Source organism: Rhincodon typus, chromosome 26 (genome assembly GCF_021869965.1).
Source record: "Rhincodon typus isolate 14 chromosome 26, sRhiTyp1.1, whole genome shotgun sequence".
NCBI classification, from domain to species: Eukaryota; Metazoa; Chordata; class Chondrichthyes; order Orectolobiformes; family Rhincodontidae; genus Rhincodon; species Rhincodon typus.
The window spans coordinates 10,746,221-10,763,811 of record NC_063357.1 but is presented as its reverse complement, the minus strand read 5'-3'; the positions used below and the strand labels follow the sequence as shown (position 1 = coordinate 10,763,811).

At 39.8% G+C, this 17,591-nt stretch overlaps 1 protein-coding gene across 1 annotated transcript in view; it reads right to left on the bottom strand.

Moving 5' to 3' along the window:
* LOC109915233 (small G protein signaling modulator 2-like) overlaps positions 1-3,409 on the bottom strand; it is a 51,883-nt gene extending 48,474 nt beyond the window's left edge. The window contains exon 1 of the mRNA XM_048612345.1: positions 3,383-3,409. Coding sequence (XP_048468302.1) covers positions 3,383-3,409 — 27 coding nt within the window. The remainder of the gene's footprint in view (positions 1-3,382) is intronic.
* Positions 3,410-17,591: the final 14,182 nt, after the last annotated feature.

The window sequence follows — 17,591 nt, the reverse complement described above, 5'->3', positions numbered from 1 at the left end:
CCCTTGCTTTCTGTGATTTTTGTTTTCCACCTGCATCCTCATTTCGTATCCAATTTACAACTCACCATGGGCCCGATGTGACTTAAGCTTCTTGATAAAATCCATGTAAACAACTCTGCTACTCTAGCCTCATCAATCATCTTTGTTAATTCCTGCTACCAACCATTTGCACATGTTCCAGTTTGTCATGTGCTGTATATGCCAGGTTCCACCCACCAAGATATGACCAATTCAAACAAAAACTGAATATTATTACGGAGAATAAATGCAAAATTGAATCCACAGGAGCGTATTGCTGAGTTTACTTAGTGAATATGAAAGCCATACAATATTAGATAGATTAATTGTAGTTCATCCTCATTTGATACCATTAGCACATTTATTGGGAATCAACAGCATTTTGTGCTCTGAAGAACTCCCATCCATAGGTAAACACAGCTCAGCTTATCCACCTTATGATGTGCCTACGAAACCACGTTAAACAGCTTACATATTTGTTAAAGGTGGGGCATTGCAAATTTTTTGCCCTATCATACCAAATGTATCTCATTAACAACCCATCCTTCCTTTATGGCATCCCACACAGTTGATCCTGTCCTTATCTTACCACACACCATTCGCAGAACAACTGGACGCTTCACAGATATCCACTGAGAGGCTGGCATCCCCTAATCCACCCCTTCTTTGAGAGATTGCGGTGCACTGGACAACTAGTGGTACACTGGCATTGCCCCTCATTGGCAGCATAATGGTACAGCAGCGTGAAAGCCATATTGCCAACAACACTTAGCTGACCTGGCTGGCTCTCCCTCTCTCATGCAACCTTATTCTCCTGCTTAGTCACCATTTATTCAGCAAGCCACACTCTTTGCCTCCTTAGTTATATCCATATGAAGATCCTCTCTGAATCCCTGCTACTCTTTTACCAATACCACTGGTCAACTGCAACTTGTCATCATCCATTTGGGAACATAACACACAGGCAAGCATTTGGACATATTTGAGTTCAAACATGTGCTTTTATTGACAGCCATTAAAAAGGGAACACAAAGAAATTAATGAAGGCTGCAGTTTTCGCCCACAATGTGATTTGAATTCTTGACCTTGACAATTCATGATGGTCTTTTGCACCTAGTTAGCACCTACTGGAGCCAGTTATCAATCAGATCCTGTCTGCCTTGTAACACCTCATGCTGCAGAGCTCTGACATCCACAAGGGTAGCTTTCTGTAGTCTAATGTTCTCATCCTCCTCAGATGACTGTTCCCGTTCCCCCAGCTCCTCTGCATCTAAAGCATTGCCTCATTGCTTGCTCCGTCTGTGTAGAACACAGTGTGCCATGATGGTGCAACACATGTTGTCTGGACCGTACCGGAGGATTCCCACCAACCCCGACTAGTGCTATGCATTGACACCTGCCTCCACATCTGAATTGCAATAAAACATTCAATTCAAAAGGAATTTCAAAATAGGAAATTATTTGCCCAAAGAACTTAATGGTGGAAGTCCATGCACTCATCAAATGCTTGAAGGAAAACATTTAGTTCGTCAAGAATTCAGTTTTTGCTGTGAGGCCAGTTGTAACCAACATAAAAATTGTAAAGAATGCATTTTGTACCAAGTTTTCTGCAATTCAGTGTTTGAATTTGATGTTTTTATGAATTAAAATTAGTTTAGTCATTGATGTGAAGAATTTTCTCAAGATTCTATGAAAATTGGATGCTCTTGTAATGCAAATTAACATTTATTCCTAATTATATAGCAGCATATCTGTTTCTAATTAAATCAGGGCTTATCTGCCTTGACACTTGGATCGCGACATTTGATTTTATGCAGTAATCATCTATGTGGATAGATAGTTGTGTTACACTACAGTATAAATTATCTTGAAGGTACTCAGTATTCTTTTTCAATTATTCTTTATCTACAAACTTGCAGGACACAATGGTTTCAAATGTACTCTCCAATTTTAAGAGGACTGGTTGAAATTAGTTTTGCAAAAATGTGATTGATTTTTGCTATAAATCTTTCTACATTGATCTTGGTTTTAGTGTGTATTAATGCCAGTGACAACCTACACTAAATTAACACCAGTTGCTGTAAGACTTTTTTTTAAAGAATAGAAGGAAATTTAACTTAGCAAAATTTTAAAGTAATTGTGTTTTGTAGTTTCACCTCTATGGTAGCATGACTGTAAATGTCACGGAATCAGGAGCAGACCATTCAGTCCCTCAATTCTGTACTGCATTTAGTAGGATGATAGTTTGCAGATTCCCTGCCTTAAGAGAGTCATTGGGAAGCCATATTGATCAAAGAAACTATTATAAAGGGAAGATGTAGTTGTGACACCAAAGGCAGAGACTTTTGTTTGAACTAATCAACAATAGAGGGGTATACGTTGCTGAGTGTATAGTATGTAGACAAAAGGCAACATTTGTAGGCAAATTGCATACATTACATGCAAAAATTATATAGTAGTGCTAATTGAGAACTTAAGTTATCCTAATATAGACTGGGATAGTGACAGTGTAGTAGGCAACCAGCAGGAGGAATTCCTGAAACATGTACAAGAGAACCATTTGTCTCAGTATGTCACAAGAACAAAGAATATTACAGCACAGGAACAGGCTCTTCAGCCCTCTAAGCCTGCGCTGACACATTTTGCCCTTCCATATTAAAGCTGTCTTCACTTACAGGATCCGTATCCTTCTATTCCATTCCTATTCATGTATTCATCTAGGTGCTACTTGAAAGCTGCTATTGTATCTGCTTCAACCACCTCCTCTGGCAGCGCGTTCCAGGCAATCACCATCCTTTGTGTGAAAAACAACCCTCACGCGTCTCTCAAACTCCACCCCCGCTGCACCTTGAACGTGTATCCGCTAGTAATTGACCCCTCCACCTAGAAAAAACCCTGATACTTTCCATTCTATCTATGCTATTCACAATCTTTTAAATTTCTATTAACTCACCCCTCAACCTCCTGCATTCCAGTGAAAACAAGCCTAGTGTATCTAACCTTTCTTCATAGCTAAAATCCCCCACACCAGGCAACATCCTGGTAAACCTTTTCTTTACCCTCTCCAAAGCATTCACATCCTTCTGGTAATGTGGTGACCAGAACTGTACTCCATATTTCCAAGAGTGGCCTAACTAAAGTTCTATAAAGCTTCAACATAACTTGCCTATCTTTATACTCAATGCCCCTTCCAATGAAGGCAAGCATGCCATAGGCCTTTTTTTACTACCTTATCAATCTGTGCTGCCCCATTCAGTGATCTGTGGACCTGCACACCCAGATCTCTCTGCATATCAATACTCCTAAGAGTTCTGCTGTTCACGATATAATTTACACCTGTACTTAATCTTCCAAAATGCATTACCTCATGTTTGTCCAGATTAAGCTCCATCTGCCATTTTTCTGTCCATGCCTCCAACTAATCTATATCCTGCTGTATCCTCTGACAAATCACCTCACTATCTGCTACTCCACCAATCTATATATCATCCGCAATTTACTAATTGGGCCAGCTACATTTTCCTCCAAATCATTTATGTAGATCACGAACAGCAGAGGTCCCAACACTGGTCCCTATGCAACACCACTAGTCTCAGCCCTCCAAGCTGAAATGCATTCTTCTGCTGCTACCATCCTATGACTAAGCCAGTTCTGTATCCATCTTGCCAGCTCACCCCTGATACCATGTGACTTCATGTTTTGTACCAGTCTGCCATGAGGGACCTTGTCAAAGGCTTTACTGAAGTCCATGTAGACAACATCAACCTCTTTTCAGTCATCAATCATCTTCATCACCACCTCAAAAAACTCGATCAATTTAGTGAGGCATGACCTCCCCCAAACAAAACCATACTGTTTATTCCTAATCAGTCCATTTCCTTCTAAATGCTTATAGGTCTTGCCCCTGAGAATATTTTCCAATCATTCCTCTACTACTGACGTGCGGCTCACAGGCCTGTAATTTTCTGGATTATCCCTGTTACCCTTTTTAAATAATAGGACATTGTTATTCTCCAGTCCTCTGGGACCTCACTTGTGGCCAAATTGGATACAAAGTTGTCTATTAATACTCCAGCAATTTTTTCTCTAGCGTCCCTGAAAATTCTAGGATAGATCCCATCAGGATCCAGAGACTTACCTACCTTAATACTTTTTAAGATGCACAACACCTCTTCCTTTTCAATAGCAACTTGGCTTAGAAATTTGACACTCCCTTCTCTGAGATCATCCTCCACCAATTCCTTCTCTTTGGTGAATACCAATACAATGTATTCATTTAAGACCTCAAGTACCTCGTCTGGGTCCACGCATACATTCCCTCCTTTGTCCTTGAGCACGCCAACCCTTTCTCTGGCTACCCTCTTGCTTTGTATGTATGTATAAGAAGCCTCGAGATTCTTCAAAATCCTGTTTGCTAATAACTTTTCATGGCCCCTTTTTGCCCTTCTAATTCCTTGTTTAAGTTCTTTCCTACTTTCCTTATATATTTCAAGGCCTTCATCAGTTCCCATCCTCCTAGACCGTACATATGCTTCCTTTTTCTTTTAGACGAAGGTCATAACAACCCTGGTAATCCAAGGTTCACACAACTTGCTGTATCTATCCTTTATTCTCGAAGGAAAGAAGAAAGAAAATGCTGGACCAAATTGAGGAATGAAATGGGCAAGGGGAGAGCATCTTGGGAGCAATGACCATAATATCAGGTTTAAGATAATTATTAAAAAAGACAAGGTGCAATCAAACATATAAATACTAAGCTCTCCTCTAGTTAACTGCGGTGAATTGTAAAAGAACCTGACACAGACTGATTAGTATGAAAAATTGGGTGTCAAAACTTTAATTCCACAATGCATTTCCTTCAATGAGGAAACAACATAGACATATTCCTATTGGAGGGAATGAGTAGATGTGGGAGGGGCACCCAAAGGTAGAACTGGATAACTAATGTTGAAATGAGGCTCAAAACCTAGGCATATGACAATTGTTAGGATGATAATACAATAGAAAAAGGCAAAGACAATCTGAATATAGTAATTATAGGGGAGATCTTAAAACAAGTGCATCGTGGGGGTAGGAAAACCAAACAAGAATAGATTAACAGCTAGCACAAAATGCCCCCCCAAAAATCTCTTTGTATACACACAAATAGAAGAAGGATGAGGTCCATTAGGAGCCATAAAGGAGATCATTTCGTGTAGGCACATGGGAATGCTCGGACACTAAATGGTACCTCAACGGTTTAGTTTTCTCCAGTGAAAACTGATGCAATATATAGAACTGTTGATGGAAGGATTAGTGATAATGAGATAGGTACCTCTCGTTCATTTTTTATTTTAAAGGAGTGGCAGTCTTCAAAGTAGAAAGGTCACTGAGTCTGGGTGGGATACATGCTCGGTTGCTACGGCAGGTAATGGTGAAAATTAAGTAATCCCTGACCACAGTCTTCAAATTTGCCTTTGATTTCCAGATGGTGATAGAGTGCGAGCAGATTGTATATGCTACCCACATGCTCAAAAACTGGACAGGATGGGCTTAGCTACAACAAATGCTTAAGCTAATAAAGACAATCACGATGTGTTAAAGGCCAATTGCATTTGTACAGCTTGAATTGAGCAACCCTGCTGTAGTACTCTGATTAAGGTAACCTGTTTGATGTGTGTATATGGATTTTCAAAATGTGTTTGACACGGTACCACGTAATAGACAAATTAGCAAAATCAAAACACATTTTCAGAGTTTGGATACTAAATGAAGCTCAAAAACTTTGTAAACTTTGAGGAGAATGGTACCTGACCTCAGGAGGATGTAGACGGACATGAGGCAAATACAATTAAACACCGCCAAATATGAAGATATTTGGTTGGATGAATAATGAGAAGCAAAGGACCCCCTGGATTATTTACAAAGGAACATTGTATTAAAGAAAGGAAATTATGTTAAACCTTAATAAAACACAGATGGGCCTGAGCCAGAGTGTCATGTTTAATTCTGGCAATCACACTTTAGAAAGGAAGTGCACGATCTGGACAAGGTGCAGTAGGGATTTGCTGTAATAGTACTGAGGTGAGGGATTTCAGATATTTCGAGACTTTGAAGAAGTTGTGGCTGCTGCCCTTAGGACAGATTTGGGTTATGGAAGTATTGATAGAAGTGTCAAAATTACAGGTGGTTCTGATAGCATAAATGAGATTAACCTAATACGTTGTGATATGTCTTAATCTGGAATACATTGCCCTAAAATGATGATGGAAGCAGGTTCTGTAATAACTTTCAAAAGAGAATTGGATAAAATTCTTGGAAGGGAAAACTTTTGCTGGGTCTGGGGAAAGAGAAGGCATTTGTGATTGATTGGATAGTTCCACTGATTAGTTGGTACAGGCACAATGGATTGAGTGACCATCTTTGTAATTTTCTATGTTTTTTTTTGATCAGTTACATTGACAGTGAGGATGGAGGACAGATGGCTCAGTGACACCTGTAATGTGCTTGAATCACTGCAACTGTTTTTGATTGAGGCAGTGAACTGACATTAGGTGGGCTGAAACTGGAAGATTCTCGTTATGTAATCCGTCACTCTGTCCTGTTCAACGTGCATTGCATGCAGAACATACAATGATGTGCCGTTTATGACCAAAACACTGTTGAAGAATCTAGGAACCAGACAGCATGAAACAAGTCATAATAGCTCTCAGTAACTGATAGCTATGTGGTCACTCTTAGTTACCATTCTCTTCTGAATATTGAGAACTTGGCATTTTGTTCTTGTACACTGTTATATTATTAAACAGACCTGCACTAAAGGGTTTCTGAATGACTCATCAGGTAAAGGCAATATGTAGCTGAGCTGTACAGACAGAAAGGTGCTAGGTTAAGTCTCCAAGCTGTTTTCAGTTATTGACGTTGTCAAGATTGGTCATAGGTGCACTGCAGTTGAATTTAGAAAAAAAAGAAATTAGGATGGCAACCATTGAGTGGTGTATAGTGATCCCCACAAGCAACTGCAGTCCATAATGACAGGACTAGGTTTGACTCTGGCATGTCGCACATAATGTGACAGCTGCAGTTAGCAACTTGGGTCAGTGAGAACTCTTCTATCTCTGAGTCAGAAGTTTGAAGGTTCAAGCCCCATTCAAGGATTTGCGCACATCATCTTGGCTGACGTTTCAATATAGTACTGAGAGAGTGCTCTATCACTGGAGGTGACCTTTTCTGTTGAAAAATTAAACTGAGATCCTTTGCTGCAATGGTAACGCTTAAGAATGAATAGTAAGGTTTTGCCAGCCTGTTGACCTCCATTCATCTCTGATTAAAATCACCAAAAACAGTCTAATTACTTCATCCTGTGACTGTCCAATGGTGCTCCATAGCCAAGTTGAATTGACTCATATTTCCTTATTGAACTCTGGCATGTCTTGCACAAATGTTGGTAGTATTCTTGCTTCTGAGTCAGAAGGTTGTGGGTCCAAGTTCCACACTAGGATAGAAGCACAAATATCAAAAAAAGGTTGAAGCTCCAGTATGGTGCTAAAGGAATGCTGCACTGTCAGTGGTGTCACTTTTTGCATGAGATGCTAAACTGAGGCACTGTTTGTCCTCTCATGGATATAAAAGATCTGGCAATACTTCAAGGAAGAACATGTGCATTACTCCTCTTATCCCAATTTCTATTGACCCTAGCCAATGCTAACTGTCTAAAAACATTGCAGAAAGACTATCTAGGCATCATCATACTGCTGTTTGAGAGTTTGTTGGTTGTGAATTGGCTGTTATGTTTCCCTTGATACAACAGTGAGTACACTCCAAAACTACTGAATAGAGCTGTAGAGCATTTTGCACTGACTGAGGTCAGAAATGGTGCCATATAAATGCAAGTCTCTGTTCATTCCAACAGTAGAAAGAAAAATCAATAACTACTGTATTACATTAGGAGACTTCAGGACAGGCTGGCTAATACTTTCCTTGCACATCGTGTGCAAACAATGTTTGAAAGGATAGAGCAAAGCATCTAATATGGTTGCGTTGAAAAGAGCAGGAATGCTGTTATAGGGGGTTCTGCTATAACGCATGTTCCAGCAACGCAAATTGGCTATAACGTGACAGATGAATAGGGGAATGATGTTTCTAAGATGTGAATTTGTATTGGCTATAATGCGCTTCTGTTGAGTTGGTGTCAACCTCACATGACTGTTTCACAGGCTTTGCGGTGAGCATGTGCAATGTTAGCACTGAAAGAGTCTCCATGCCGGCATCACGTGATCATTGCGCTTTCTGTGAGAGTTACAGTACTCTTTTTGCAAATTCTGCTGTGTTACCCACAAAAATGTGAGGGCAAAGTGACAAGGGCGTTAGTAAGAAGCGTTCTGGTGATATAAGCCAATCCCCAAGAAACAGACAGAAGACAATGAACCACAGCCATCCACTTCTGGATTAACCATAGTTCGACCTAACTCTGCAACCACAACTGCACCTGAAGGAGGTGGTGACGACGACGACGATCCTCAGCCCCTGTATTAACAACAGAACAAGCTCAAAACCTCCTCCCCCATCAAGTCATCTTGACATTTTTTTTTCAAAATAAGGTGTTAAATTTACTTCTAATTCATTATTAGATATGAATTAAACATTTATTCAAACTGCTATCCTTTGTGTTAGGCTTTTGAGTGATTTTTGAGCAATATTGATTGATAATTTTTGGTGGTCTGCTCCAACCCTGCTTTTCCCATAGGCCCCATTATTTCTATAGCGCGATTTTCTATAAAGCGGTGTTGTGCAGGAACGCAACTATCGCGTTATAGCAGAACCCCCTGTATGTTGTTAATTGTATATGTTGCTGCTTGTGGAATAAACAAAATGAATATCTATTAAAAGGAAATGGAAGGTGTGTCTTGAGGAGAGAGCGGTGGAGAGGTTTAGGGAAAGAATTGCAGAGCTTAGGGGCCTAGACAGCTGAAGACATGCCACCAACTGTGGAGAGTAAGAAGTAGATGCACAAGGAGATGTACAATTGGAGGAGGTTATAGAAATAGGGAGGAATGAGGCTATAAGGGATTTTGAACACTAAGATGTGTATTTTAAAATTGAACTGGGGTTGTAATAGAAGCCAAGACCCGTGATCATGGGTAATGCAAGTTAGGATAGAGTCAGTAGAATTTTGGATGAGCACAAGTTGAAAGAGAGGAGAATTAGATGTGATGCTTCCTTGGAGAGTAGTGGAATACTCCTAATCATAGTATAGACATATATGATGAATTATTAAGGTGTACCATACCACTATCAGTTTGCCTTTTGAGCAAAATAAAATATGGATGGTTGCCAATAGTGAAAAGTTTAAATAAAATTGCCTGTAAACTGTGAAAATTAGAGCAAATAATTAACACCTACAGATGCAAACAGAGTATCTATCATTTGTTCATACTTCGGATGTGAGCATTCCTGGCAAGGCAAGCATTTATTGCCATCCCTCATTCCCCTGAACTGAATGCTTTACTAGGTCATGTCAAAGGCAATTAAATATCAGCCACAGTTGCTGTGTGTCTGGAGTCACATATAGTTCAGACTAAGTCTGTGTCTGGCAAGTGTCCTCAGTGGACATCAGTGAACCAGTTGAACTTTTTTAAAAAAAATCAACAGCTTCATAAACATTTTTTGCTGATTACAATTTTTTATTTCCAGATTATTTTGAACTGAATGCAAAATGCTAAGGGAGTATTTGAAATTACCTTGTCTGGGTTAGTGGGCCAGGTTTAGGGATTAATAACCCTTTTACATAATCACTACCCACAATGTTTTCCTTACTGCATACAAAGGTAGAAAATACACCACCAGGCCAATACTTTAAGAATAAAATTAATATTGTTTTATATGTGGAGTAGCAAAATACTGCAAATACTGAGATTACAGTAATAAGTAAATGTGATAAAATCAGTGTGCATTAAATACTTTTCCGAGCTGTATTTCTTGCAGAGATTGATAAACTACATCAGTCTTTAATGGATTTCAATCTTTATAATGCAAATAAATGATAGATAATTCTAAAGCAAAGAGGTCAGATATCTAGATATGTCTAAAGATTACAGGGGAAATGCTCAGCTCTGAGTCTCCAAAGAAAATTACCCAAGATCAGTGACAATACAATGTAGAACATTGCATGAAATATTACTAAACAATGGTTTGACATTGTATTCCACACTTGGTCTTAAAAAATGACTATTTTTAAATTTTGACCATAGCGTAGACCCTTTAAACTAGAGATGAAACTATCTGACTCCCTTTCCAACAGAAAGTCTGTCTTTGACCTCAACTCTGAAATTTGATAAAGGTGGCTTTCATTTAATTAAAGCAGGGAAATTCCTTAGACATGCTTACTCTTGTTTTAACATCAGTGTGTTTGAAGTAATTCCAGTAAAAATGCAGCAGTTGATTTGGAGCATCCCTGAGGAATATCCTTGCTTGACGATTTTAGATCAGGATGAAAGAAAGATTGACACCGTTTCTATTTGGGACGGGTTTGATTTTACTTTGGATTGCCTTCATATAAGCAGGCAGTAATCCAAAGATAACATAATGACCCATTTTCAACAGCACTCCAGTCCATGCCATCATCAAGGGGAATGCAAGCTGGCCAACTGAAGTATTCAGTCTATTTCAAGCACTAGACCCTTTCAATGTACAAATCTGGGTCTTATAGACGTAAGTATGAGCCCAATTGCAATTCTAAGGACAACTTTACAGAGGAAGCATCATGCACGTTTCACCCAGTTTTACTGGGTAAAGAAGGACTTGTATTGAGGTTGGTTGGCTCACCGAGCTGGTTTGTTGTTTTGCAGATGTTTTGTTATCATGCTTGGTAACATCCTCAGTACAGCCTCCAATGAAGCGTCGGTGTGTTTTCCCGCCTGGTTTTTAAACGCTGGGGTCCGTTGAGATGGATTGCCTCACTTCCGGTTTTCCTTTGCAGTGGAATGTATATAAGGTCGAGTTCAATGTGTTTATTATAGCATGCTTCGTGGAGTGCCATGCTTCCAGGAATTCTCGTGCTTGTCTCTGCCTAGCCTGTCCCAGGATCTTGGTGTTGTCCCAGTCGAAGTTGTGGTTCTCCACGTGGAGATGGAGAAAAAAGCAATTAGAGATGTGTAATCATTGTTTGGCTAGCCTGCAATACCCATGTCCCATGAATGTATTAAGCAAGTTGTAAATGGGGCTTTTGTACAGGCCTGTTGTGCTGAAATTCTTTTTGTGTTAATTGAGCATGCAGATCTTTACGACAGTTATAATGTTTGTAGAAGAAAAAATCAAACAGATATGAAAGACTGCAGTTTGATTTGATTGCAGGTTTTAAATATGTTTATCAAAGTGAATGTAGCCACTGCTTCAATAAAAATAGATCTGCTTTTAAACATGGACAACATTATAGCAAACCTCTGGCATGAGGTACAATGAATCTTTGTGTTTTTGGCTTTTGTAAAATCACAACACTTAACAGTTCAGTGATTCAGTAGGTGATGAACGATCCCATAGCTGCAATTTGGGGAATAGTAATTTTTCTAAGCACCTTCATCATTATTTTTCTTTGAATGGATTTCATGAAAGGACATGAACTAGCCATCCATGTCCTCGGTGTTATGTGAGGCCTATCACTGGTAAATTGGCTGCTGCATTTGCCTTAATTAACAGTGCTCACTGCACTTCAAATTAACTTATTTTATATTAGGTTCTTTAAACATATTTTAAGATGTGATATCCAAGCTTTCCTTTTTTTTTATTTTACATTCCAGGAACATCCCTACCTAATATATGGGTCTATGCACCTTAAATCCTGTCTCTGACTGTCAGTATGAGGCATACAAAACACAAGTTGCGGTAAGAGGTATGTTAGGGAGTTCTTTACATAATTTCTGAGATTGGGAATTTGTAAGCCATTTATGTTGGTATTGAGGAATGTTACGTGTTGCTTTGCCATTGTATGTAGGTTTCACATCTGCCTCATTGCTGTGCTCATTGGTGGTCTGTTGGGAAATTGTAAACAAAAAGCTAAAGTGTCAATTTTTCAATTAATTTTTTCAACTTATCTTGGTATATTATATAGTGAAACCAGTGGTGATAATCAACAAGGTTTTCAGGAAACCTTTGTAACCACAACAAATCTTAAAATTGAAGGCATGCTCCCACTCTGTGTCCTGCCTAGTGTTTGGTGTGTTGAATTGGATATGAATGATGATTTTTTTGTCACTTGTCCTCTACAATGAATAACACAGTAAAATACAGTGGAAAGCTTCAACTGTCACCTCAAACTGGCGCCATTTGAGTATTTCAGGAGTGAAAAGAAGTCAAAGATCAAACTGAAAGAAAGTCCGTCCTCGTTCTGCCACGTCTACCATGAGCCCTGAGTTGGCTGACCACCAACACCTGGACCACCACCTGTGCTGGACCCACCACTGTTGGAGTTGACACTCTTTAGGTGCCATCTGTTCATCGCTGGGCCCACCTCACTAATTTGGCCACCGATGCCAGGCCCCATGCTGGACCCACGCTCGCCCCGCAGCCAGGGTCTCCTGGCTCCACTGCCACCTCGCCATAACCAGAGTCCCTGTTACAATCAGGAGACCCTGGGTCCGCCGCCTCACCAAAAGTTCCGCTCTGGCCACTCCCCACCACGATGTCACCTTTGCCGCCAACAGGAAGAAGATGAAGAAAGAGAAAAAGAAAGAAGACAAAAAGGGTAAGGAAAGAAGAGAGGAAGCAGCCAGCTGGAGTGGACAGGCCAAGGAGCCTGAATGCTGCCTACCTTGCTAGCCCCGCCATCTTGCAGTAGTGCTGTTTTGAAACCAGGATATCCAAAAAAAACTTTAGTGACAATCAAGTATTTTTGTAATGTTGTCATTGTTACAGAATGGGAACCAAGACAGTTGCTTTGTGCTTGGATAATGTACACCAAACCCATTTAAATATGTCCATATAGTCTTTGACTTGGAGCAAAGCTTGGTGCAAACACTGCAGTTTCTGAACTTTTTGGTAGGAATTATGTTAAGAGACTTTCTGCCTTCTCTGAGAGATTTGAATGTGTCAAATATCATATTACAAAATGCCAACCAGGTTGAGATACTGAAATGGAATACCAAAAACAGGAAGATCAGATAAATCAAGGAAGCAAAATCTAGGAAAGAACTTGAGAAATGAGTAAGGAATGGAGACAGTGAATTGGAGACTGTGAAATGTGAATTTTAGGATTCAGGATGTTGGAAAGGAGCAGCAAAATATGCTAAAGAAATAAATTGTTCTTATTTGGAGCTTTTTTGGAACCAGGATATTCAAAAAAAGACTTTACTGACGTTCAAGTATTTTTATAATGTTGTCATAGTTGTAGACTGGGAACCAAGACTTTATGCACAACAAGGTGAAACAAACAAATGAAATAAGTGACCAGATAATCTGTTCTTTCTAAATTTATGTTGAATGCAGGCTGGGGCAACTTCCCTGCTCCTCTTCAAATGATAACATGACATCTCTGTTGTTTTTGGAGGATTGATAGTTGTGCATACCCAATTTATATCTGGCCAGAGACTAGGAATCTTGCAGCGAATGACACAACTCCTGGCTCCCCAAAGCCTATTCACAATCTACAAGACAGAAGTCAAGATGGAATATGCCCGAATGAGTGTGGCTCCAACAACACTCAAGAAGCTTGATTGGCACAGTGTCTGCAAGTATTCAGTCCCTTCACTACCAAAGCTCAGCAGTAGCAGTGTGCAGCATCTGTAAGATGCACTGCAGAAATTCATCAGAATGCCTTAGACAAAACTTTCCAAACTCATGACATCGACCATCTAGAAAAAGAAGAGAGCAGATTTATTCAATAACTCTACCAGCAAGTTTCCCTCTAAGCCACTCATCATCCAAACTTGAAAACATTTCGCCATTCCTCTAATGTCATTGGGTCAAAACCCTGGAACTCCCTTTGAAACAGCACTGTGGGTCTATCTACAGCAAATGGACTGTAATGGTTCAAGAAGGCAGCTCACCACCTTGACAAGGGCAAGTAGGAACTGGAAATAAATGCTTACCTAGGCAGTGATGCTCACATCCCATGAGTAAATAAAAAGAAATCTAGGGTGTGAGACTTCCATGTTGTACTTGCTGGTAAATTTCTTGCCCTGTGGTTGCGGGCATTGGGGTGAGGTGCGGGAAGGATACAGATCACATATTAGGACTTTGGGGCGAGAGGTATTTGGAAAGCAGTAAATGTTTCAAATTTTTGAATTTTGAAGAAAATGGTGTTCTCTTGATTCAAGAAGACTGAAACAATTGATGGTTACCGTGCCAATGGATGAGGCTTTGATCTTGCCTTCCTGTTCGTTGCAAAGAATCAAGTCATTACCTTGTCTCCTCAATTAATAAGCTTCTTATGCTGATTTTGTTAGTAAGGATTTGGTCCCTTCTAACTGTGAACACAGACACGGGCAGTCACTTTCTGTTTTAGATAGAAAATTGGGGGGATAGTCTGATTCAGCAAAGACCGGAGTGAGTTTTAAACAGAATATTGTAATGACCCGGGCTCGGAGTTTAAACGTTATTCTTTAGGTCTGAAACTGAAGCTTGTAGCAAAGGAGTAGGAATGTGACTAATATACCACATGACCAAGGATCTAACCCATGTTTATTGAAACCAGCCACTAGGTGTGTGCAAGACATTGGTCACACTGTCCTCTAATTTTTTTCTCTTGTGTTTTTTAAGATGTTTCTGGCCTTCCATTCTGAACTTTGTCATATTAGTGTGGGATCAGTTGGCTGGGTGACTGGTTTGTGATGCAGGGTGATACCAACAGCATGGATTTCAATTCCCTACCGGCTGAGGTCACCATGAAGGTCCTGCCTTCTCAACCTCTCCCTTAGCCTGAGGCATGGTGATCCTCAGGTTAAATCGCCACCAGTTGTCTCTCTCTCTGAGAGAGCAGCCCTTTAAGTGTGGGTAAGATTGATTGTCATTTATTCAAGCAGAGAATTGGCAAGGTAACACCAACACTGCACCCTGGCACTTAATCCTATGGGTATAACCTGATTCCGTAAGGTATAATACTTCGAAGTTTTAGAGTTTTAAGGGATTCCGCAGCATGAAATTTAAAAATGTAATTTCTAGGCCATTTTCAAAGCATTAAGGATTCATTAATTACCTTGAATCCCTTGAGAAACAAATGTTAGATGCTTGGGAATAAAATGGAATACTGACCTTGAGGTGAAACTACTTGTGCAGAATTGAAAAGCTTTGTTTCCATTAGATAAAACCTGGTCTCTAAGGTAGGGAAATTGGTGTACAGAGCTTTTCAAAGAATCTTAAAGCACTTATGTACAGGTTATAGTGGGGTCATGTTTAGGACTATACAAATAGTCCAGAGACTTAGACAACCGTAGAATGGCCTCTTCCTGTGCTGCGACCATTCAGCCCATTGTGTCCATGCCAACATTCTGAAAGAGCAACTCACCTAAGTCCCACTGCCCCATCTTTTCTGTATCGTGCTGCAAAATTTTTCACCTCAGATAATTGTCCTTTTTTTTTTGATGCCCTTGATTAAATCATTCTGTACCACATTCTTGGGGAATGTATTCCAGATGCTAACTACTTACTGTGTCAAAAAAAAAGGTTTTTCTTCATGTTGCTGTTAGTTGATACCTAGAACCTTTATGTAGTTGAAACAGATTTATCTCATAGATCCTAATAAAAGGTCACCAAACCTGTCAATTGGAACAGAAATTCCAGACTGTTACATTGATCTCATATGCTTTGGTCACAGCCAAATGCATCAGATTCAGTAAGCTACATCAGATGATGACCAGTTACAACAGTTCAAAAGGGTCATCACTGGGTGGTCTGAATACACTCGAGGTTCCAAGCTAATATGTTCATTCTGGTCATTTGTATACTAACAGAGAATGTAATTTTCTAAGGCAAACCAGTCATACTTCCACAAGCTCTACATCAAGACATGCCAGACCATATGCACCGAGGCTACACAAATGCAGAATAAAGCAAGAAATTAGTGCATGAATTCAGATACTGACATGGCATCAATAAAGACAGTGATCAATTAGTCAAGTTACGTACTACATATTAATTTCATCAACCTTAATTATTAAGAGAACATCTTTTCCATATGAGATTCTTTCCGAGCTTTTGTGCAAAATTGTGATTAATATTTTCAATTTCCATGGTTATACTTTAGTGACTTACTATTCCACCAAATTCCGTTTCGTGTGACAGATCGAAGATACCACTATATCAATGTTGACACATTGACTACCATATTCAGTACATTTGGCATACCTCAACAAACTCTGTCTGACAGTGGTCAGCAGTACACTAGTACACCCTTCCAAGGCATGCAGGAAACGTTAGTATTCAATATATTACCTCCTGTACTTGATACCATCAGTCAAACAGACTGCACTGTTCATATTGTAAAATCTATGATCGTTAAATATCAAGTGCCTTGCCTAAATTGTGTTAAAACTACATGCTGCTTGCCTAGGCAATGGTTTATTGTCACCGTCATCTCTCATTTGGCAAATAGAACCTTATGGCTTTTACCTCCTACACAGTCTCCACGCAACCATATGTGCACATTGCATTGTGGGAAAGAAGGGAGAAAATGGTACAAGAGTGTGATCAACAAACAAGCTGACAGTTCACCTGACTTGGCAAAGTGTGATAGTTCAAGATTTTCACACAGTATGTGAGTTCAAGGAAAGATACTACTTCATTGTGTTCAGCCAAGATCATATGATGTTGTAATGAGTAATGGGTGAGTTCTATGGAAAAAATGGATGACATATCCAAACACATATCATCAAGCACCATCCCACAGGGTGAAAACTCTGCTACTAAAGATATTATGCTAGGCAAGAGGGTACATCTGTGAGAAATAACACGTATCTGTTCCCGGCAACAGAAAGCACAACAAAGAGTGAAGCTATGCTGCTATGATAACTGTAACCGGTCCAGATGAGTTTATGTCTTACATCCATCAAGGCACATATTATCTATATGCATCCTGTATGTTGTATTATGGCATTGATTCCAGATCAGATCTGGACTGTATCTGTCTGTTAAAGGTCTTCCAAAGTATTGAATTGGAGCATCCTGCAACAAAGAATGCTACATAGCCTGTAGGGTTTAAAAAGGAAGCTGAACAGCAATTTCTCGGAACATCAAAGGAGCTGGTCTTTTCAATGATGCCCATTTCCTGAGTGAATTTAAAAAAGAACCTTATTCGTTATGTGGATAGTTCTGTGTTGTTCACTCATGCCTTAGTCTTTGACCATCTCCTCATGATATTCACGGAGTCCTACAACGCAAAAGAAGCCCATCCTATCTACAATAGTTCCACTTTCCCGCACTAGTCCCATAGCCTTGAATGTTATGACATGACATTTCAATTGGTCTCCAATGACTTTCTAATGGTTGTGAGGTTTCCCGCTTCTGCTGTCCTCCCCAGGCAATGCATTCCAGATTCCTACCACGCTCTTAGTGAAAAGATTTTTCCTCAACATCTCCCTAAACCTGCTGCGCTTCATCTTATGCCC